Source organism: Oncorhynchus kisutch, unplaced genomic scaffold, assembly GCF_002021735.2.
Source record: "Oncorhynchus kisutch isolate 150728-3 unplaced genomic scaffold, Okis_V2 scaffold2564, whole genome shotgun sequence".
Taxonomy (NCBI): Eukaryota; Metazoa; Chordata; class Actinopteri; order Salmoniformes; family Salmonidae; genus Oncorhynchus; species Oncorhynchus kisutch.
In genome coordinates this window covers 5,271-27,958 of record NW_022264509.1, presented here as the reverse complement: position 1 = coordinate 27,958, position 22,688 = coordinate 5,271, and the positions used below count along the sequence as shown (strand labels likewise).

Sequence of the window (22,688 nt, the reverse complement as noted above, 5' to 3'; positions counted from 1 at the left end):
TTGAGATGTTGATCATGTTTCCTCAGATTTCCTCTCTGACTGTGTGTTAAAGTATGTGTCCTCTGGTACAGATGAGATGTGTTATCAAAAGGATTAGAGAAACTAGGCTGTTCTATTCTTCCCCCAGCAGCCCTCCCTGGCTGATACTCTGCTGGATAGAAAACTGTGTGTGTGTGTGTGTGTTCATGCCTACACACACACACAGTTATCCACTTGATATCAGTACTCTCAGCACTGCAAGAAAGAGCGCCTCTTAGTGAGATTGCTTTGGTAGTGAACCCAATTGCTGTGAATCACCTTCACATCTGTTGAGATGAAATAATTGACACTTGGTGTGAACTAATCTATGTTAATGCTGTGAACACAGACTGGTGATTTAGGACAATAACAGAGATTATTAGTTTATTTTAGAAAAACTTTAACACTTTTTTTCTAAAAAACTGCATTGTTGGTTAAGGGCTTCTAAGTAAGCATTTCACTGTTAGGCGCATGTCAAAAAATAACATTTGATTTGATGTGAACTAGACTCTATGGGTAGTACTGTGAATACTGTGAACACAGTCGGGTGATTTAGAACAATAACACTTTTATGACCATCTCTCTTTCTCTGGCACACACACATACACATGTGTGTGTATGCATGCCACACACACACGGCCATGTTGTGGCCTCTGTATCCCTATCAGTGGCTTTATGGACACATATGGACACAGCCATCAAACCTCCCTGCATGAATACTGCACTGCCAAGAGGCTGGCTGCTAGTGTGGTGTGTGTGTGTGTGTGTGTGTGTGTGTGTGTGTGTGTGTTGTGTGTGTGTGTGTGTGTGTGTGTGTGTGTGGTGTGTGGAGAGAGAGAGAAGAGAGAGAGAGAGGGGACTGAGCTGCTGTGATACGGACTGCCAACAGAGGGACCATCTGCAGAGCTGGAGCTACTGGTGAGCTGGGAAGAGGAGGAAGGAAGGAGAAGTATGGATGAGGGGGTATGAGGCAGAGGGAGGGAAGGAGGGAGGAAGGTGGGAGGGACAACCTCTGCAACAGCAGGATTTTACCACACAGGTAGGAGGGAGAGATGGAAAGATGTAGAGATGGAAGGATGGAGGAGAGAAGGGGGGGTAGGGAGGGATGAGGAGGAGAGAGGGATGGGGAGACATGGAGAGTGGTTGAGATGGAAGGAGGTAGGAGGGATGGGGATAGACAAAGGAAGGGAGAGATAGAAAGAGGTAGATACGGGGGAAGGAGGGATGGAGAGACATGGAGAGTGTTGAGATGGAAGGAGGTAGGAGGGATAGGGATAGATAAAGGAAGGGAGAGATAGAAAGAGGTAGATACGGAGGAGGGAGGGATGGGGAGACATGGAGAGTGGTTGAGATGGAAGGAGGTAGGAGGGATGGGGATAGACGAAGGAAGGGAGAGATAGAAAGAGGTAGATACGGAGGGAAGGAGGGATGGAGAGACATGGAGAGTGGTTGAGATGGAAGGAGGTAGGAGGGATGGGGATAGACGAAGGAAGGGAGAGATAGAAAGAGGTAGATACGGAGGGAAGGAGGGATTGAAAAAGATAGACGGTGGGAAGGAAGAAGGAGGGGAAAGAGGGAGGGAGAGATGAGGAGCGGGAGAGACGGAGGGAGTTACGATGGGGAGAGGTAGAGATGGGAAGGAGATAGGAAGGGATGGGGAGGAGAGGTAGGGAGGGGGAGGAGAGAGGTAGATACGGAGGGAGGAAGGGATGGGGAGAAGTAGAGACGGAAGGAGGGAGGGAGGGAAGGGGGAGAGAAGGGATGGGGAAGGAGAGAGAGAGATTGAAGGAGAGGGGGGGGAGAGAGAGGGAGGGAGAGAGTAGGAAAGAGAGAGAGGGGGGAGAGAGAGAGAGAGTAGGAAAGAGAGAGAGGTGAGAGGGAGGGGGGGAGAGAGAGAGGCCTACACATCTGCCTCTGATTCCAAAGGTTGCCAGTTTGAATCCAGCGATAGAGAGTTGTTTTTGAGATCTTTGTTTTAAGCCTATCCCAAACCTGACCTTAACCATTCAGAGTTCATGCCTAACCTTAAGGTTTATGTCTAACCTTCATCTTCAACATTTCCAAATTTAACATTTGCAACAACTTAGAAATTTGACGTTTGAGAAACATGGATGAACGTCTAATTCTGACGTGAAACTGTGAGAGCTGGTTGGAAAATGTTACAGTTTCAAAGCAAGAAAACTTTGCAATTTTATAAAATCGTCATGCAATTCTACTCATTTTCCCAAGGGGTGGAGAGAGATTTCTGCAGTTTGAAAGTTAATTTCCAGCAATTCTACACATTTTGTAATGACCTATTCCATGTAAATAGAATATCTGAATGAGAATGATTAAATCAAAGAGGCCCCCTGGAGGTCAGGGCCCCTGGCATATGCCCTGCGTGCCGGGCCAGTATTCAGCCATGATTACTACAAGTTTAGATAGCTGGCTAGACTAACTACCAATCAAAAATTTGCTGACATGGCTAATTGAGCGACTGTCAGTGACAGACATAACAAGAGAAAACATTGCTGACAACCAAATTTCAAATTGCACCTGGTGTATTCTACTATTCTTACTCTCAGTAGTAAATTGAGACCCTGATTGAGTTCCTAAAAAGAAAACTAGCAGCCGGGGGCCCTAACCAACAACTTAGGCCCCTTATCCCTGTATCCGGCCCTGCCCACCCACACACAAGCATTCAAAACAGTAGCAGTACAGGTACATATCATAATGTATAGACTCAGAGCTGCTTCTGAATTGCAATGTAAGTGGGTGTCTTTTGCTAACAGCACAAGAGAGAACCTGTTTTGTATGCAGTGCTATTGTGCTTGGATCACACCTTAAAAGGCTCTGACTGTAATTTAAAATTGTATTATTTTTCTGTACTGACAGGCTGTGCATCGCTGGTATATTCATGTCAGAGGTACACATTCAGGTTGTATACTGACACAATGGTTGAGAGAACACTGTCTTTTTTATCACACATCTTTACCTCTTTCCCTATCTAAACCTTGTCTGACCTGGCTTTCATCTTGTCATCCGGAGTCGAGGCACGTTCTATCTCAGACAGAGGGTGTGTGTCTGTGTTTTTGTGTGTAAATGCCAGTGCTGACTAGCACCCAGATTGCTTGTAAGTCATCCCTCCTCCATCCACATGGCTCAGAGAGCCACCCCCACCCACCACCCCAACCTGTCCTTGACCCTCTGCCCCAAACACATCCGCCCCCATTACGCATCACAGGCCTTCACCACCATCAAAAGTCTCACACACACTGTCGCATCCCACCTGCTGATGAGATTTCCATGGGCCACTGCCAGGCTCTGATTACATGTTATGGGCACACAGTGAGTGGGTGTGCATGTGCGTGGTTGCATATGTTTGTGGTACATTTGTTGCATGTTGTGTGTTGTGTGTGGGGAAGATGAGAGAAAGAGAGTGAGTTAAAGAACTAAGGATAAAGCACCAAGTCCCTCCAGGATTCTGGGATTGAATAAACATATACCCTCCATATTATGCGAGGGTTGCTGAATTGACCAATCACTGCACTATTTCCACATAAACCAGTCAAATAAATGTCCAAATTCCCACAGTAATAGCAGTGATTTTTGACCACAAGTATGAGAAAATAGTTGAATTGAATGCTAGCTGAATTGTCCCAATACCTACACACAGAGAGCAATATTTGTCAGGCTAAAAGGCAAGCCACCACTTACTAATCAGGACAACCGTCACAGTCAACATGCTCTACAATAAATGACCTACACATGAGAGCCAATCAACTTCAGGCAATAACAGAGTAACTCACCATTTAGTGCAAATAATTGCATTGGAATAATATAAATAATCAAATCAAATCAAATGTATTTAATATAGCCCTTCGTCATCAGCTGATATCTCAAAGTGCTGTACAGAAACCCAGCCTAAAACCCCAAACAGCAAGCCAATGCAGGTGTAGAGGCACGGTGGCTAGGAAAAACTCCCTAGAAAGGCCAATAATCTTTGTGCGGAAGTTCACTCAAGTGGGATTCCATCCTCCTGGTCTGGAGATTAGCTGGGCCCCAGATAGGAGGGGAGGAGAGCATTGGGAAAGAAGAGAAAGAAATTGCTGTTCAAACGCAAGAAGGCCAATCACTGGGGAGGGAAGTAGGAGGGCCGTCCATAAACATCAGATGGCCATCACTGGGGAGGGAAGTAGGAGGGCCTTCCATCAACCATCAGAAGGCCAATCACTGGGGAGGATGGCGGAGGGCCTTCCATACATAAACATCAGTGGCCAAACACTGGGGAGGGAAGTAGGAGGGCCTTCCAGAACATAGATGGCCAATCACCTGGGGAGGGAAGTAGGAGGGCCTTCCATAACATCAGGCCAATCACTGGGGAGGGAAGTAGGAGGGCCTTCCATAACATCAGAAGGCCAATCACTGGGGGGAAGTAGGAGGGCCTTCCATAAAATCACAAGGCCAATCACTGGGGTGGGAAGTAGGAGGGCCTTCCATAACATCAGATGGCCAATCACTGGGGAGGGAAGTAGGAGGGCCTTCCATAACATCAGATGGCCAATCACTGTGGTGGGAAGTAGGAGGGCCTTCCATAACATCAGATGGCCAATCACTGGGGAGGGAGGTAGGAGGGCCTTCCATAACATGGCCCTCAGCCCCCCTCCCCCCCCCCCCTCCCCCCTCCCCCCTCCCCATAGTACATCTCACTCAGTATCAGCCAGCTTTATAATGACATGGATCAGGAACATATATGTAGGACAGCAGCTACACACACACACACACACACACACACAGTACATCTCGCTCAGTATCAGCCGGCTTTTATTCCATAGTTTCTTATTATTGTTAGTAGGAACATGACAATTAAACAATAGAGGCAGAAGTGCACTTCACGTTCAGTGCACTTCTGCCTTACAGTTACATTGTACAGAGTTGAAGGTCCACACACACACACAAACCTCAATCAGAGGGTAACTTATTCCAGAATATTCCCTATCAGCTGTTCATTGGGACTTGAGGGTGCTTACACTGTCAAGCCACTGGTATGTAGCCAATAGCAATCAGTGAGATCTGGATATTAAGCCAGTCCCTCTAGCCCGAGTCTAGTACTTTTCAGACTAGGCTGGTAGAAAATATGCCCAACTAGCCCGGCTGGCCAGTGAAATGTTGTCTTTATAAACGTTGCATGGCGCAGATTTAGGACCTGAATGTTACCTGGGCTAGTAGAAACAGCAGGTCTAGCGTTTTACTTACACAGGTTTTCCCACTTATAAAGCATGTAGAGGTCTGTAATTTTTATCATAGGTACACTTCAACTGTGAGAGACAGAATCTAAAACAAAAATCAGAAAATCACATTGTATGATTTTAAGTAATTAATTAGCATTTTATTGCATGACATAAGTATTTGATTCCGTCGCTCACAGTTGAAGTGTACCTATGATACAAAATTACAGACCTCTACATGCTTTGTAAGTAGGAAACCTGCAAAATCGGCAGTGTATCAAATACTTGTTCTCCCCACTGTACGTACATACATACATACTAAATACATGCATACATACATACATGCATACATACATACATACATGCATACATACATACATACAGACATACATACATACATACATACATACATACATACAATACATACATACATACATACAGTATATGATGTTATCTAATGTTAGCAAGTTATTGATTTCATTAACTGTATTTCTATGGCTACATATATTAATATGGCTATTTCTGGGTAGCTTATTGGCTAATGACCAAAAGCGGTGTCAAACATACACTAAAGTAACAGCGATCATGGCTTGTAAACAAATTATAGAGTAAAACAATTATATTAATAGATTACTCTATAATTCATATTTTTTTTAACTTCAAAATGGCTGCTATCGGTGTCCTTTTCCTAGTAGGTGATGTCAGAGATCAGCATATGGTAGAAGTCGGAGATCAGGGAAGCTTTCCTGCTAGTAATTACCAGTTAGAGGGCTGTTCAAGTGGATTTCTCCCGGTGTGTGGTAAATTCACACTTCCCTCTTGGTTACGAACACAGCATAAGGCTCCAGCATAGATGCCATAAAGTAATTGCCTCGGGAATCACCCCAAAACAGAATCAAACATAAAAAATACTTTAGTAGGCCAATCTCTGTAAACTGAGAATCTAGTTCATGATGTTTCTATTCTAATCAAGCCTCATTTAGTTGATTATTCAACTGCAAGTAACTGTGGAAAAACATCTCTGGTTTAATATCTACCATATCAGTTATCAATGGATTTACCTAAGCAAAGTGAGTTAGTGAACTGTGATGAGTAACCTGAGGACATGTGTTGGCTCTCTGAGATCATCTCATCAGAACCAGTGTCATTCTGAAGATGGGTCATCAAAGAAATGAGACCTACAGGTGTGTGTGTGTGTGTTCACCTGGGGTGTACTTGGGGTGTGAAATCTGAACTCATGCTCATTTTCGGTGCAGTCCCCAGAGCATAAACACTCTTCCCGTCTCATGAAATATGGAAGAGTCCTCATTCTTGTGGTTCATTGGGGAAGAAATCCACACACCACATGGATAGGGGAGAGAGAAAACACACACACACACATGGATAGGGGAGAGAGAAAACACACACCACACATGGACAGGGGAGAGAGAAAACACACACACACACATGGACAGGGGAGAGAGAAAACACACACACACACATGGATAGGGGAGAGAGAAAAACACACACACACACACACGGATAGGGGAGAGAGAAAACACACACAGGCAATTTACAAACAGGTTAACACAAGGAGACGGCCAAATGACTGTGGAAGAGAGCAACCCTATTCTCTATATAGTACACTACTTTTAACCAGAGTCCTATGAGTCCCAGTCCAAAATGATGCACTATAAGGGAATAGGGTGCTATTTGGATCACATCCTAACACTTTATTTATGGATCTGCTTTTATTGAACATGTTTCCAGTTTGTTAGAACATGTATAAGGCCTGTTGTTCATGATTTATATATGATGACATTCACACTAAATGGTTTATACTGTTCATAAATATAACAGTTTTTATGGGGAGGCTTACTTGTATTTATGAATAAAAATAGATCTATATGTCATTTGTTGTAATGATTTCCGGAGTTTTCTAGACTGTTGAGACGCACCCCATGGGCCGTATGAGACACACCCCAGGGGCCGTATGAGACACCCCCCAGGGGCCGTACAGTACAGTAGTCAAGCGTCTTAACGAGTGCTGATCTAGGATCAGGTCCCCCGTCCATGTCTTTTATTCATTGTGATCTAAAAGGATAACTGATCCTAAATCAGCACTCCTGCTCTGAGATGCTTGGCCCCTGATCATGCAGAATGGCTGTGACATCAGAGCTACCTGCGTCATTGTAGCCTTACCTGTCAACCTGGTGGCTGTGTCACCTGACACTGACAGTCCTATATGCGGTAGGCCGTAATTGTAAATAAGTATTTGTTCTTAATCGACTTGCCTAGTTAAATAAAAATGAATAAAAAAAATGTGCCTGTCCTATCTAGTCGTGTTACCTCTCTGTAATGAGCACACACACACACACACACGTCTCATTTCTTTAATAAACCATCATCACACTGGTTCTGATGAAGCAGGCAGCTGTAAATCTCTGGGAGAGATTGAACAAGCAGAGAAAGAGAGGATGGAGAGAGTGATGGAGAGAAGGCAGTGGTAGGTGAAAAAGTATGTGTGTGTATGTGTGTGTAGCTGCTGTCCTACATATATGTTCCTGATCCATGTCATTATAAAGCTGGCTGATACTGAGCGAGATGTACTGTGTGTGTGTGTAGCTGCTGTCCTACATATATGTTCCTGATCCATGTCATTATAAAGCTGGCTGATACTGAGCGAGATGTACTGTGTGTGTGTGTGTGTGTGTGTGTGTAGCTGCTGTCCTACATATATGTTCCTGATCCATGTCATTAAAAAGCTGGCTGATACTGAGTGAGATGTACTGTGTGTGTGCGTGTGTGTAGCTGCTGTCCTACATATATGTTCCTGATCCATGTCATTATAAAGCTGGCTGATACTGAGTGAGATGTACTGTGTGTGTGTGTTGTGTGTGTGTGTGTAGCTGCTGTCCTACATATATGTTCCTGATCCATGCATTATAAAGCTGGCTGATACTGAGCGAGATGTACTGTGTGTGTGTGTGTGTGTAGCTGCTGTCCTACATATATGTTCCTGATCCATGTCATTATAAAGCTGGCTGATACTGAGCGAGATGTACTGTGTGTGTGTGTGTGTGTGTGTGTGTAGCTGCTGTCCTACATATATGTTCCTGATCCATGTCATTATAAAGCTGGCTGATACTGAGCGAGATGTACTGCGTGTGTGTGTGTAGCTGCTGTCCTACATATATGTTCCTGATCCATGTCATTATAAAGCTGGCTGATACTGAGCGAGATGTACTATGTGTGTTCTGTTCTGTACAGCTGGAGAAAGACTTCCTTCCCGCTATGGTAATAAATCAACTGCTGAGCAGACAGACAGAGACAGACAGACAGACACAAGCCTTTGAAAGATGGGACTGTTAGGTAACCGGGGCTTTACAACTGAAACCAATCTTAAACACATAAAGGAACCGAATAACGTTTATGTAAAACCACTTTTGTGATTTCAGCAGATGAACAAACTATAAATCACCCTGGGGACTTAATGAGTGGGCAGGCCGTGGTGGAAGTACAGCCACAGTCTAAATATTAAAGATTGAGACAAGGTCTTTTGTAATCTCTCTTTTGCCCCCCCCTCACTCCTTTCATATGTTTTAATGGTTTGCATTGAACAGAGGACCGTAGAGAGAAGTCAGGAGAGACTGGAGGAGATTGAGTCGGAGGATTGGATTTGAACCATGTTGACTCTGGTAGATGTGGGTCAGTGGCACTATAATCACTGGATCACACAGGTCACATATTCTTTCTGACAGGTGTCTTTTTCTGTCTTGTTTAGATCATGGGTGGATAACTGTGGTTCTGAAGGTCTTGTTTACATCATGGATGGATGACTGTGGTTCTGAAGGTCTTGTTTAGATCATGGATGGATGACTGTGGTTCTGAAGGTCTTGTTTACATCATGGATGGATGACTGTGGTTCTGAAGGTCTTGTTTAGATCATGGATGGATGACTGTGGTTCTGAAGGTCTTGTTTCGATCATGGATGGATGACTGTGGTGCTGAAGGTCTTGTTTAGATCATGGATGGATAACTGTGGTTCTGAAGGTCTTGTTTACATCATGGATGGATGACTGTGGTTCTGAAGGTCTTGTTTAGATCATGGATGGATGACTGTGGTTCTGAATGTCTTGTTTAGATCATGGATGGATGACTGTGGTTCTGAAGGTCTTGTTTCGATCATGGATGGATGACTGTGGTTCTGAAGGTCTTGTTTAGATCATGGATGGATGACTGTGGTTCTGAAGGTCTTGTTTAGATCATGGATGGATGACTGTGGTTCTGAAGGTCTTGTTTACATCATGGATGGATGACTGTGGTTCTGAAGGTCTTGTTTAGATCATGGATGGATAACTGTGGTTCTGAAGGTCTACTGCAGGTGTGTACAGCCTTTTGTTAAAGCCCAGGAACAAAAGTTTCCTGATCTAAATAATCATGGTCTTCAATAACTAAAAGAAACGGAGGACCAACAATGTATGTTGAAGTGCGGTCACACAAGAAGAGAGAGAATCTTAGTGTTTTCCTCTTGGATCTACGGTGAGCCGGTCCAGCTTTCTGCATTCATGCTGCTGTACTTAGCAATGTCATGTCATTCAGTCTCAGTTTAAAACAGGCAACACTTTGATAAGCAAAACATAAAAAGAAAATGATGGATTAATTCTCAAGGGCATCACAGCAATTAGGCAAACAAGCGAGGCAGTCACTAGGCAGTTCATTAACATTCTGCCAGTCAAACACTCATTCTCAGCATGCTCTCAGTCTCTAGTAATAATACTCTTATTCCTTTGTTAAGACAACCAAGGGTTTTAGATCCCACTTCTGACACCAAACTATGCTAGCTAGCTTTGGTGAGCAATAAACAAGCGTGTGTTCATTCAGCCATCTTTATTCCTAACTGAACTTCCTTTGTCCCCTGATGGCAGCATAATCATCTCATTACAGAAGACCAGGACGTTTGACAGTTTAAAAAAATCTAATAACTGAAATCACAGGAATCTTGAAAAGGAAACAAGGTAGTGTCACCTGGTAGAAGTGTCATCTGTAGAGAACAGTTTATTCCTCACCAATTCAGGCACATACTAAGACAACTCTTTTGACCATTATGATTACTAGGGGTCTTTAGCAAGCACTTAAGAGGTCCCAAGTCCAAACTGAACCCTGCCCCTTACTTAGGCCCTTGTTGATGCCCCCACTAGAAGATTTAAATGGATTGGATCAGTATTTAAACAAAAACCTTGAAGTAAGGGCTAATGATCCGTTTGGAATGGGGCCACCAGACTCAGCTCCACCACTGTCTTGTTGACTAGTTCACAGCTTCATGTCTTATGAGAATGTCATATCATCATACCAAACAATATCATCACAGCTAGCACAGAACGTTCCCTAAAGGTTCTATTTTGGTTGTTTGAAATTGTCGTTTGAAAACTTCCAGTGTTCTGGGAACCAATATCTGTTAGCTGGGATCACATTTAAATCCACACAGCCCGCGCAGCACAGCCGTGCAGGTTGAGCGTGCCCCTTTAGTACAGGGACACAGCCGTGCAGGTTGAGCCCCTTTAGTACAGGGACACAGCCCGCGCAGCACAGCCGTGCAGGTTGAGCCCCTTTAGTACAGGGACACAGCCCACGCAGCACAGCCGTGCAGGTTGAGCCCCTTTAGTACAGGGACACAGCCTGTGCAACACAGCCGTGCAGGTTGAGCCCCTTTAGTACAGGGACACAGCCCGCGCAGCACAGACGTGCAGGTTGAGCCCCTTTAGTACAGGGACACAGCCCGCGCAGCACAGCCGTGCAGGTTGAGCCCCTTTAGTACAGGGACACAGCCCGCGCAGCACAGCCGTGCAGGTTGAGCCCCTTTAGTACAGGGATACAGCCCGTGCAGCACAGCCGTGCAGGTTGAGCCCCTTTAGTACAGGGACACAGCCGTGCAGGTTGAGCCCCTTTAGTACAGGGACACAGCCGTGCAGGTGAGCCCCTTTAGTACAGGGACACAGCCGTGCAGGTTGAGCCCCTTTAGTACAGGGACACAGCCGTGCAGGTTGAGCCCCTTTAGTACAGGGACACAGCCGTGCAGGTTGAGCCCCTTTAGTACAGGGACACAGCCGTGCAGGTTGAGCCCCTTTAGTACAGGGACACAGCCCACGCAGCACAGCCGTGCAGGTTGAGCCCCTTAGTACAGGGACACAGCCCACGCAGCACAGCCGTGCAGGTTGAGCCCCTTTAGTACAGGGACACAGCCCACGCAGCACAGCCGTGCAGGTTGATCCCCTTTAGTACAGGGACACAGCCGTGCAGGTTGATCCCCTTTAGTACAGGGACACAGCCGTGCAGGTTGAGCCCCTTTAGTACAGGGACACAGCCCACGCAGCACAGCCATGCAGGTTGATCCCCTTTAGTACAGGGACACAGCCGTGCAGGTTGAGCCCCTTTAGTACAGGGACACAGCCCACGCAGCACAGCCGTGCAGGTTGAGCCCCTTTAGTACAGGGACACAGCCCCGCGCAGCACAGCCGTGCAGGTTGAGCCCCTTTAGTACAGGGACACAGCCGTGCAGGTTGAGCCCCTTTAGTACAGGGACACAGCCGTGCAGGTTGAGCCCCTTTAGTTCAGGGACACAGCCGTGCAGGTTGAGCCCCTTTAGTACAGGGACACAGCCCACGCAGCACAGCTGCTAGAACAAACGGCTCCAGTCGCACAAAATGGAACATAACGTTGTGGATCAAGTTTGGAATGACACTATTTAATGTGTACAACATCTAAAGACCTACATCACTATACTGAAATTCTGTTTCTAAAACAACATATTTGGGTGGGTTTTGTTCATGTCATTTGCGTTGCCTGACGAGCAACGAAGTGTACCACGGCTGGGGTAAGTTTCTCAAAAACAAGACAAAGCACAAAAAAGGTGTCTGAACCCTTCTAGGACATTTCATTTACATCACAAATAGAGATTTACTTCAGAAATATGAAAATGTGCCTTTGAACTAGTCCAGGACATCACACAGGACCTCGTCTATCAGCACGTCGTTGTCGCCCACAGGTATGTCTTGACACAGCTGCTCCCTGAAGGCCAGAGCGATGGTGTATGGCTTCCCCTTGGGGTGCTTCATACAGCGTTCCAGGTATGAGTCGTAGAAGCCCTTCCCTCGGCCCAGACGATTCCCATTCCTGTCAAATCCCAGGCCTGGCATCAAGATCAGGTCAAGACCTCCTGCATGGGAGGAAGACATGACAATACATGAATGAGGAGGCTTACTAGAATACCTTATGAACCATTTTTCAGAGAGCTGATGCCATCTCACAATGTAACCCTGTTATCTGGGTCAGAGGTTATACAGCAGTGGTGATATAGGTCTATAGTCAGCCATCTCTATGCATGTTTAAAACAGTATGTCTGATCTTCTACCTCAATTACAATACATCTTGTTAAAGCGTTGCCTTACCCCTGTATGGTGATCCAAGTTCAACACTATGAAAGGATTGGTTGGTTCAAGAACATGAAAGGAGTTTCTCAAAGCTATGAAACAACGCTGTTCATCCTATTTAAAACAGAAATACACTTCACCCTACAAAATAAATGTGGCTAAAAATGCTATTGTTGCTTCGTAGCAGTGAACTGCAGGCCTGCTTCAATAAATGCCAGAACTAAAACATGCACTGCCAGTTCTACAGTCTCCAGCACGATCAATTCTTTATAATTCCATCAGACCCAACAAGCTACAGATTCTCTGTGGGTCAAAAGATGGATGGTGTTGGATCAATATTTCACAACATCCTGGTGTAACCATAGCATCAAGTGCTCGCTGACAACCCAAAGAAATAACAGATGAGATGATTCACAGAATGTTTCTTAAAACATCTGATATCAGGGCCCGTATGTATCAATCACCTCAGGGTAGGAGTGCTGATCTAGAATCAGTTTTGCCTTTACGGTTAAAATGAACAAGATTACATGGAAAGAGTGGACCTGATCCTAGACTTTATGAATGAGGCACCAGGCTTCTGGTGATGATGTGAACCTCTCACTCCATTCTGCTCAGTGTAGCCTGAGACTCCAATATCAAAATATCTTCCTGTTGTCACGCAACCATGACGTTCATGAATCATTTATGCAGATTAAGCAGGGACATTATGCATTCACGTTCCTCACAACAGCAGCAGGTTGGGGATGCCATACTGCTGTGGTCTCTTCTCCGGCCCTCCAGACTGCAGGGTAACATCCATCTATTATTGACGCATATAGCCTACTGTTGTTCACATGACTCATCTGGCATCACATCATCCACTTTAAATGGCAGTAAGGATGTAATGCTAACAATCGAACCCTGATAGTTATTGACACGCTCACACACACACACACACACACACACACACACACACACGCTCCAAAAGTGTAAATAACACAGAGCCCAATCAAAGGCCTCTGTTTTTATCGACCCCAGTCTCTTCTATTCCTAGCCAATAGAGTCTGCTGTGTTCTCTCTCTCTCTGCTGTGTTCTCTCTCTCTCTCTCTGCTGTGTTCTCTCTCTCTCTCTCTGCTGTGTTCTCTCTCTCTCTCTCTCTGCTGTGTTCTCTCTCTCTCTCTCTCTGCTGTGTTCTCTCTCTCTCTGCTGTGTTCTCTCTCTCTCTCTGCTGTGTTCGCTCTCTCTCTCTCTGCTGTGTTCTCTCTCTCTCTCTCTCTGCTGTGTTCTCTCTCTCTCTGCTGTGTCTCTCTCTCTCTCTGCTGTCTCTCTGCTGTGTTCTCTCTCTCTGCTGTGTTTCTCCTCTCTCTCTCTCTGCTTGTTCTCTCTCTCTCTCTCTGCTGTGTTTCGCTCTCTCTCTCTCGCTGTGTTCGCTCTCTCTCTCTCTCTCTGCTGTGTTCTCTCTCTCTGCTGTGTTCTCTCTCTCTCTCTCTGCATGTGTTCGCTCTCTCTCTCTCTCTCTGCTGTGTTCGCTCTCTCTCTCTCTCTCTGCTGTGTTCGCTCTCTCTCTTCTCGCTGTGTTCGCTCTCTCTCTCTCTCTCTCTCTGCTGTGTTCTCTCTCTCTTCTCTGCTGTGTTCGCTCTCTCTCTCTCTCTCTGCTGTGTTCGCTCTCTCTCTCTCTCTGCTGTGTTCGCTCTCTCTCTCTCTCTGCTGTGTTCGCTCTCTCTCTCTCTGCCTGTGTTCTCTCTCTCTCTCTGCTGTGCTCTCTCTCTCTGCTGTGTGTTCGCTCTCTCTCTGTTCTCTCTCTCTGCTGTGTTCTCTCTCTCTCTCTGCTGTGTGTTTCCGCTCTCTCTCTGCTGTGTGTTCGCTCTCTCTCTGTTCTCTCTCTCTGCTGTGTTCTCTCTCTCTCTCTGCTGTGTGTTCCCGCTCTCTCTCTGCTGTGTGTTCCCGCTCTCTCTCTGCTGTGTGTTCGCTCTCTCTCTGTTCTCTCTCTCTGCTGTGTGTTTCCGCTCTCTCTCTGCTGTGTGTTCGCTCTCTCTCTGTTCTCTCTCTCTGCTGTGTTCTCTCTCTCTCTCTGCTGTGTGTTCCCGCTCTCTCTCTGCTGTGTGTTCCCGCTCTCTCTCTGCTGTGTGTTCCCGCTCTCTCTCTGCTGTGTGTTCGCTCTCTCTCTGTTCTCTCTCTCTGCTGTGTGTTCGCTCTCTCTCTGTTCTCTCTCTCTGCTGTGTGTTCTCTCTCTCTCTCTGCTGTGTGTTCCCGCTCTCTCTCTGCTGTGTGTTCGCTCTCTCTCTGTTCTCTCTCTCTGCTGTGTTCTCTCTCTCTCTCTGCTGTGTGTTCCCGCTCTCTCTCTGCTGTGTGTTCTCTCTGTGTTCTCTCTCTCTCTCTCTGCTGTGTTCTCTCTCTCTCTCTCTGCTGTGTGTTCCCGCTCTCTCTCTGCTGTGTGTTCCCGCTCTCTCTCTGCTGTGTGTTCCCGCTCTCTCTCTGCTGTGTGTTCCCGCTCTCTCTCTGCTGTGTGTTCGCTCTCTCTCTGTTCTCTCTCTCTGCTGTGTTCTCTCTCTCTCTCTCTGCTGTGTGTTCCCGCTCTCTCTCTGCCTGTGTGTTCCCGCTCTCTCTCTGCTGTGTGTTCCCGCTCTCTCTCTGCTGTGTGTTCTCTCTGTGTTCTCTCTCTCTCTCTGCTGTGTTCTCTCTCTTTGCTGTGTTCTCTCTCTCTGTCTCTTCCTTGTTCTCTCTCTCGTTCTCTGCTGTGTCTCTCTCTCGTTCTCTGCCGTGTTCTCTCTCTCTCTGCCGTGGTCTCTCTCTCTCTGCCGTGGTCTCTCTCTCTCTGCCATGGTCTCTCGCTCTCTGCCATGGTCTCGCTCTCTGCCATGGTCTCGCTCTCTGCCATGGTCTCGCTCTCTGCCATGGTCTCTCTCTCTGTCGTGTTCTCTCTCTCTCTGTCGTGTTCTCTCTCTCTGTCGTGTTCTCTCTCTCTCTGTCGTGTTCTCTCTCTCTCCCCACATGTAAGTAAGTATCTGAACAAGAGGAAAATGCTTTGAAACAAGTTTCAGATGCTCAGCAGGATGTCAATCCTGGCAGGTAGCAATTTGTGTTGTGTTGTCCACACACAGACACACACACCACACCTCCAGACCTTTGCTTTCCATGCACCCCAGGACAAAGAGACATTCGTTTTGAGGATGGAACTTCTGTTATGAAAAGAGGGGGAAATAATAGGGTCTAAAACCTTCTGTCAGCTACTGGGAATATTCAAGGTACTTGGAATAAGGTGCCCTTCTTGTTGCTATGTGAAAACCAGGACGATAATCAAAGCAAATTTGGTGGCACGGCAAGACAGACCTTTTTTCCCCCCATCTCTTCTCATGTATTTAAATTGGCTTTGCATTATGGTCTATCTGTAGTTTCCTTGACAACAGCCATGATAGGTTCATGAGAGGTATTCAAGGCTGCAGGACTGAGTCAGAGTAGAGAGGAATTAATCAAACCAGCTGTTCACTGTCAGAGGGAGCCCTAAACTGAAGACGTGATTGGTTGGTATACAGAGACTATAGAAAGGCTCCACCCCCTTGAACTTTTTTCACATTTTCTTGCATTTTTAAGTGGGATTGAAATAGATTTAACTGTTGTTTTTTTAAGTCAATATATATATATTTTTTACAAATGAATAAAAAATAAACAACTAAAATAGTCATAGCAAAAGTATTCACCCTCTTTGTTTAGGCAAACCTAAATGAGTTATTTGGCTTAACAAATCAAATAAGGACTCGCTCTGTGTGAAATAACAAGGGTTGACATGATTTTTTTTAATGACTATACTTTCCTCTGTCCCCCATACATACAACATATGTAAGGTCCCTCTGTCAAATATTACATTTCTAGCACAGATTCAACTACAAAGACCAGGGAGCTTTATCGAAAGCCTCATAAAGGAGGGCAGTGATTGGTAGATGGGTAACAATAACAAATTAGACATTGAATATATCTTTAAGCATGGTCAAGGTAATAATGATGCTGTGGATGATGTATTAAACCACCCAGACACATCAAAGATGCAGTCGTGCTTCTGAACTGAGCTGCAGGACAGGAAGGAAACTGCTTAGGGACGTCACAATGAGGCCATTGGTGACTTTAAAACAGCTAGAGTTCAGTGGCTGTGATGGGAGAAAACTAAGGATAGATCAACAACATTGTAGGGACTCCACAATAATGACCTAAATGACGGAGTGAAAAGAATACAAATATACAGAATACATGTATATCTATGCAACAAGGCACTAAAGTAATACTGCAAAAAAAACAAGGCAAAGAAATGCAAAGCCTTTATGCCAAATCCAACACAACACATCACTGAGTAACTGCCTTCTTATTTTCAAGCGTGGTGGTGGCTGCAACATGGTATGGGTATGCTTGACATCGGCAAAGACTGGGGAGTTTTTCAGGATGAATAGAAACGGGATGGAGCTATGCGCAGGTAAAATCCTATAGGAAAATCTGCTTCAGTCTGCTTTACACCAGACACTGGGAGAGGAATTCACCTTTCAACAGGACAATAACCTACAACACAAAGCCAAATCTACTGGAGTTGCTTACCAAGAACACAGTGAATGTTCCTGTGGCCAAGTTACAGTTTTGACTGAAACCTGCTTGAAAATATATGGCAAGATGTGAAAATTGCAGTCTAGCCATGATCCCCAACACCTTGACAGATCTTGAAGAATTTTCTAAAGAATAATGGGCTAATATTGCACAATACAGGTGTGCAAAGCTCTTAGAGACTTACCCAAGAAGACTGACCCCTGAAATCGCTGCCAAATGTGTTTCTGACATGTATTGACACAGAGGGGTGAATACTTATCTAATCAAGGTATATTAGGGTTTTATTTTTCATTCTTATTTTTTAATTTATTTTTTTCTTCCACTTTGACATGAGTATTTTGTGAAGATCGTTGAAAAAAAGAAAAAATGAAATTAATTTTTATCCCACTTTGGAACGCAACCAAATGTGAAGAAAGTTAAAGGGAGTGTAGACTTTCTATAGTCACCAACACCAAGAGTTAACCTGGTTACAAGTGAACCTGGTTACAAGTGAACCGGGTTACAAGTGAACCTGGTTACAAGTGAACCGGGTTACAAGTGAACCGGGTTACAAGTGAACCTGATTACAAGTGAACCTGGTTACAAGTGAACCGGGTTACAAGTGAACCGGGTTACAAGTGAACCGGGTTACAAGTGAACCTGGTTACAAGTGAACCGGGTTACAAGTGAACCTGGTTACAAGTGAACCGGGTTACAAGTGAACCTGGTTACAAGTGAACCGGGTTACAAGTGAACCTGGTTACAAGTGAACCGGGTTACAAGTGAACCTGGTTACAAGTGAACCGGGTTACAAGTGAACCTGGTTACAAGTGAACCTGGTTACAAGTGAACCTGGTTACAAGTGAACCTGGTTACAAGTGAACCTGGTTACAAGTGAACCGGGTTAAAAGTGAACCGGGTTAAAAGTGAATCTGGTTAAAAGTGAACCGGGTTACAAGTGAACCTGGTTACTTGAGCTGGTGAGTGGAGTGCATGAGGTGAGTGAGAGCGATAATTAGAATTGACACAGGTTATTGCCAGACAGGAGTGAATTCATACATATGTAACCAGTGTGAAATGGCTAGCTAGTTATAGCGGGGTGCGCGCTAATAGCGTTTCAATCGCTGATGTCACTCGCTCTGAGACCTTGAAGTAGTTGTTCCCCTTGCTCTGCAAGCAGCTTTTGTGTAGCGATGGGTAACGATGCTTTGAGGGAGGCTGTTGTCGATGTGTGCAGAGGGTCCCTGGTTCGAGCCCAGGTAGGGGTGAGGAGAGGGACGGAAGCAATACTGTTATACAGACACAATGAAGGAGCGGGGTTATGACCAGTTTGGTTCCAGAAGTAATGATGACATTATTTGCACAGCTCAAATAGACTCAGAGAATGCACAACAAACACATTTCCTCCCCAGGCGTCGGTATTTCATATCCAATCTAATGATTAAAGCTGTGACAGTCTGGATTAAAATAGCTGAGGTTGACAGAGGAAAAAATACATATTCACCATCCAAGAGATTACAATGCTAATAACTGTTATCAATATGATCTTTCTTATTATACAGCAGCAGCAGAGTTGATTACAATAGAATTATGCAACTTCACAGTGCTTATTTGGTGCTCAGGGTAGATGTTACCAGATCTAGGATCAGTTTATCCTTCCCCTACCCAATGATTAACCTTTAGGGGGTAAATGACCTTGGATCAGTGTTGGGGCAATTCCATCCATCCCCTTGCATAGTATTTCGATTAAGTGCCACATGACAGGTGTGTGTCCAGACGTAAGGTTGTTATTGCAGGAGACGACCATTTTGACCAGTCTTGATGATGATGCTATACCACCATCTGGTGGAGGAAACCAAAACAGGAACTTTGATCTGACACTGATATGGTGTCCCTCGTTGGAGACTGTGCACACATCCCAAATGGCACTCTTTCCCCTAAATAGTGCACTACGTCTGAACAGGGCCCATAGGGGAACAAAGATTAACTGTGTATAAGGGAAGAAAGACGAACATTGCAAGGCCGTGCCACGATTTAGGTCATTCCAACAAATAGGTCATAAGTGTGTTATGATACACGCAGATGGTAATATACAACAGGCAAACTAAAGTACAATATGTCAACACACACTGTGAGGATCGTATCACCATAGGGCACCCTGTGTGTGTGTGTGTATGTTTTCAACCTTATCAGGTCCATAATGTCCTGACAAGTCACCGGAATGTCCTGACAAGGTAGGAAAACAGTCAGGACTTTTTCATGTCCTGAATTCGTTAACATTTTATTTTACGCTTAAGAGTTAGGTTTAGGTTAGGCATTTGGGTTTGAGTTAGGTTGAAGGTTATGGGTTAGGGAAAATAGGATTTTGATTGGGAATACATTTTACCCCCCAAAAAGTAGAAATGAATCACGAAAACTAAGCACTGTGCGTGTGTGTGGCTCTATGTGCGTACTGAAAGAAGGTGCCATCACGCTTACCTGACTCGGTAGGATATAAAGGATATTTGGTTGTTGTGTAAAACCAATAAAGAGATCACAGAAAAATAGAATAGGTTCTCACACAAAGTGGACGGACTCCAATATCTTCTTCTTTGTGATTTTTTCTTTTTTTTCTTTCTTGCAGCAGCAGGGCAAAAAGCTTGTGTGTGTGTGTGTGTGTGTGTGTGTGTGTGTGTGTGTAGACTAACACTAACCTGTCTCCAAGGCCTCCTCTCTGGTGTTGTCGGCGGCGGCAGGCTGTCTGATGTTCCAAGAAGTCAGAGGCAGTGACATCATATCCTCCATGCTGGTGAGCTTCACCATGTCCATGTGGTTACTGGTGCCCTGGGTCAAGTACTTGGGCATAAAGCAGGTCTTACCGTGCTTAAACAAGTCCTGAATGATCTCCTCTGTTCTCACCTCGTCGTGCATGCTGAGGAACACAGCGATGCGCTCACACCTGGCATACTTGGGGTGCTTGAAGAGCTGGTTGAGAGGAGAGTATAAAGGGTTAGTGTAGGCATAGTTTTTCTACTTCCCTGTTATTTACGGAGCAAATGACATCAAATAACGCATGTAAATTAACCATTCAAAATGTGCCGTTAGGTTTTATGAAAGTAATGAGGTATGAGGTGTTAGACTGGTAATTATATGATTACAGCATTAAGGTACTGCCAGTTTAACACTCTAGGAGGTCACCAACTGGAGACAGCTGACAAACAAATTGTTTGAGTTATTTGATTATTTTAAAAGCAATATCGTCTATCTGTTAGTAAAAGACAAGTTACATATAATTGAAAGCATTCATGGCTCGGTGTCTTCTGTCTTCTTGACAATACTACACACAAAAGTAGCTATAGAGAACAATAGTAATGGCATGTTTTTGGAGGCACCAACTCTACCCTGGTTCACACTAAATCAGGCTTTGGCTCCACAGGCTGTCTAGCCACGCACCGGGTTACCAGGTGCTGATGGGGGGGGGGGGGCTCCAGGGGTCCTCGGGAGTGGGCTGGGGGTCCATGGCCGGGTTGGTTAAGACCCCGTAAGGGGGACGAGGGGGCACCACTGGTCGTTAATTTTGGGATAAATGCCCGAAAATGAAGTATGCGGTAAACACAGACTTAGGAGATCTTAAATGTTTGTTCTATGAGATCATCTCCATCAACTAACATTATTTTGTGATTTTCAAAAAAATTATCTGAAAAAGCACATAAAAGGCTTCCTAATTCCTAAAGGTCATGTGATATTATCTCATAGAGCAAAACATACCAGATATCCTAATGCAACATTTAAATGAACTGGGAACTCGGAAATCTCAGACTTCTGAGTGAAAAAAAAAACGAACTCTGACTGGATTATTTTTTGAAAGGTCAACTGGGAATTCCAAATCCAAAACTCTGGCATCTTTCTAGCGCACCGAATTTCCGAAATGAAGATCACTGACGTCGTGATTTGATCTCTTTTTTCCAAGTTCACATTTGTCATGAAAGCACCATAAACCTGTGTTAATCTCAGATCTAATTTTCGACATTTATCCCAGAACCCCATTTTTTCCGCATTCAATTTCCCATTGGAATGGCTGAACGAAACAGATTTCCGGTTTTTAGGACTACAAACTGGTGAGCTCTATTGGCCACGCGACGATGACGACAGGACACATGCATACACAAAATGAGTTTGTAGCGTTGTAAAAAAAAATACACTAGCACACTGTAAATGTGATACCCAGTTTTTTGTTACCTTTTGCGAAATGACTCGAGACTGGCGAAGTTTCTCTTGATCGTCCAACGCAGCTACTCGTTTCTTTATTTCTCTCCTCATAGCTTGTTTGGCTGCACGCAAGGCGGCCATGCTGGCTAATGTAAAACTCGTGTCCAAAGATAAAAATGTTGCAATGTGTGTGAGTTCAGGGAAGGCAGCAAGTTAGGCTGGCCTTGAAATGAGAAAATTCTACATTTGGATTGGACTCAGCTAGCAACGCCAATCAATCATTAAACAGACTGCAATAACATCATTAGCATCTATCTATATGGCTATCACACTACCCCACTGGCATTATTTGACAGCCCAGTGACGTGTGAAGGATTGTCTGTGACGTCACCGCCAGTTTAACAGTCGGAGTTGAAGTGTAAAAAGTAACAAATAGACAGTGTCTGGTCGGGGGTAGGGGAGAGGCGAGAAAAGACAGACCCAACAACACCGCGTAGAGTTAGCGAGCCTACAATCGTGGTCGTTCGTTTTTCATACCTAGCTAGTCTTTTCCGAAGTCCAAGAAAGTTATCGTGGGCTAGCTTACTTCACTAGTAGAAACGTAACGTTAAACAGAAGGTAAGGCAACGTCAGTTCAAACAAGCTAGCTACTGATAGGTCTGTGTAGCTAGCTGGCTAGCCAGTAGATATCGCAATAACTTTTAACGATGCTTTGGATCTTTATTTAGTTACAGCATCTAATGTTATGGTACAGCTAAGTTATCTAACTAACGTTAGTGTGACTATATATACACGATATACTATCCTGCCAGTGCTACTACGTTAGCTAGCTAGTTAGTTAACGACGTTAGCTACTGTAACTGTATCATAGTGTATGACCTCGGTCCTTGAAAACTAGGTTAGTGGTCCACTTAAGGACGGCTAGCCTGCACAAAACTTTAACACTTGATGTTAGCTAACGTTAGCTAGATAGTTTTTGTTTTTAATGTTACATTCCCTGTATTAAAGTTGGATTTGAACTATAATAGGTCAGTAGATGCATAGGCAGTTAACTACATCATAATCATGTTGATGTCAACAACTTCTTGGACGTACAGTAGATAACGTTTGCTTAACGTTATAATGTTAAATGACAGCTAATTAAGAGGTAACGTTAGCGACATTTACGTTATGGCTGGTTACAATACTTTGTCGGTGACAATTTGTTATTATACTTGTTTTCTGTCACTGTTGTATTCGGGGTGTATACTTTCACATACCCTGTCCAACCAGCTGTGTTTTTAAAAGGCTGTAAATGATTGACGTTTAATTTGTGCAAGA

At 44.6% G+C, this 22,688-nt stretch overlaps 1 protein-coding gene across 1 annotated transcript; it reads right to left on the bottom strand.

Annotated features, from left to right (window-relative positions):
* Nucleotides 1-10,079: 10,079 nt before the first annotated feature.
* On the bottom strand, nucleotides 10,080-22,273 carry LOC116370497 (5-formyltetrahydrofolate cyclo-ligase-like). The gene is made up of 3 exons (XM_031819768.1): nucleotides 21,399-22,273; nucleotides 19,874-20,144; nucleotides 10,080-12,420 (listed from the first exon to the last, which is right to left on the bottom strand). Exons 1-3 carry the CDS (start codon nucleotides 21,507-21,509, stop codon nucleotides 12,194-12,196), a joined length of 609 nt encoding a protein of 202 aa, XP_031675628.1. The 5' UTR covers nucleotides 21,510-22,273; the 3' UTR covers nucleotides 10,080-12,193.
* Between the last annotated feature and the right edge of the window lie 415 nt (nucleotides 22,274-22,688).

Bases quoted from the DNA above. Each gene is read 5' to 3' on its own strand.
- LOC116370497 (XM_031819768.1), bottom strand. From the start codon at position 21,509: ATGGCCGCCTTGCGTGCAGCCAAACAAGCTATGAGGAGAGAAATAAAG. The intron at 20,145-21,398 runs GTAACAAAAAAC...CCTCTCAACCAG, and splicing joins CTCGAGTCATTTCGCAAAAG to CTCTTCAAGCACCCCAAGTA. The intron at 12,421-19,873 runs GTTAGTGTTAGT...CCTCCCATGCAG, and splicing joins AGAGGAGGCCTTGGAGACAG to GAGGTCTTGACCTGATCTTG.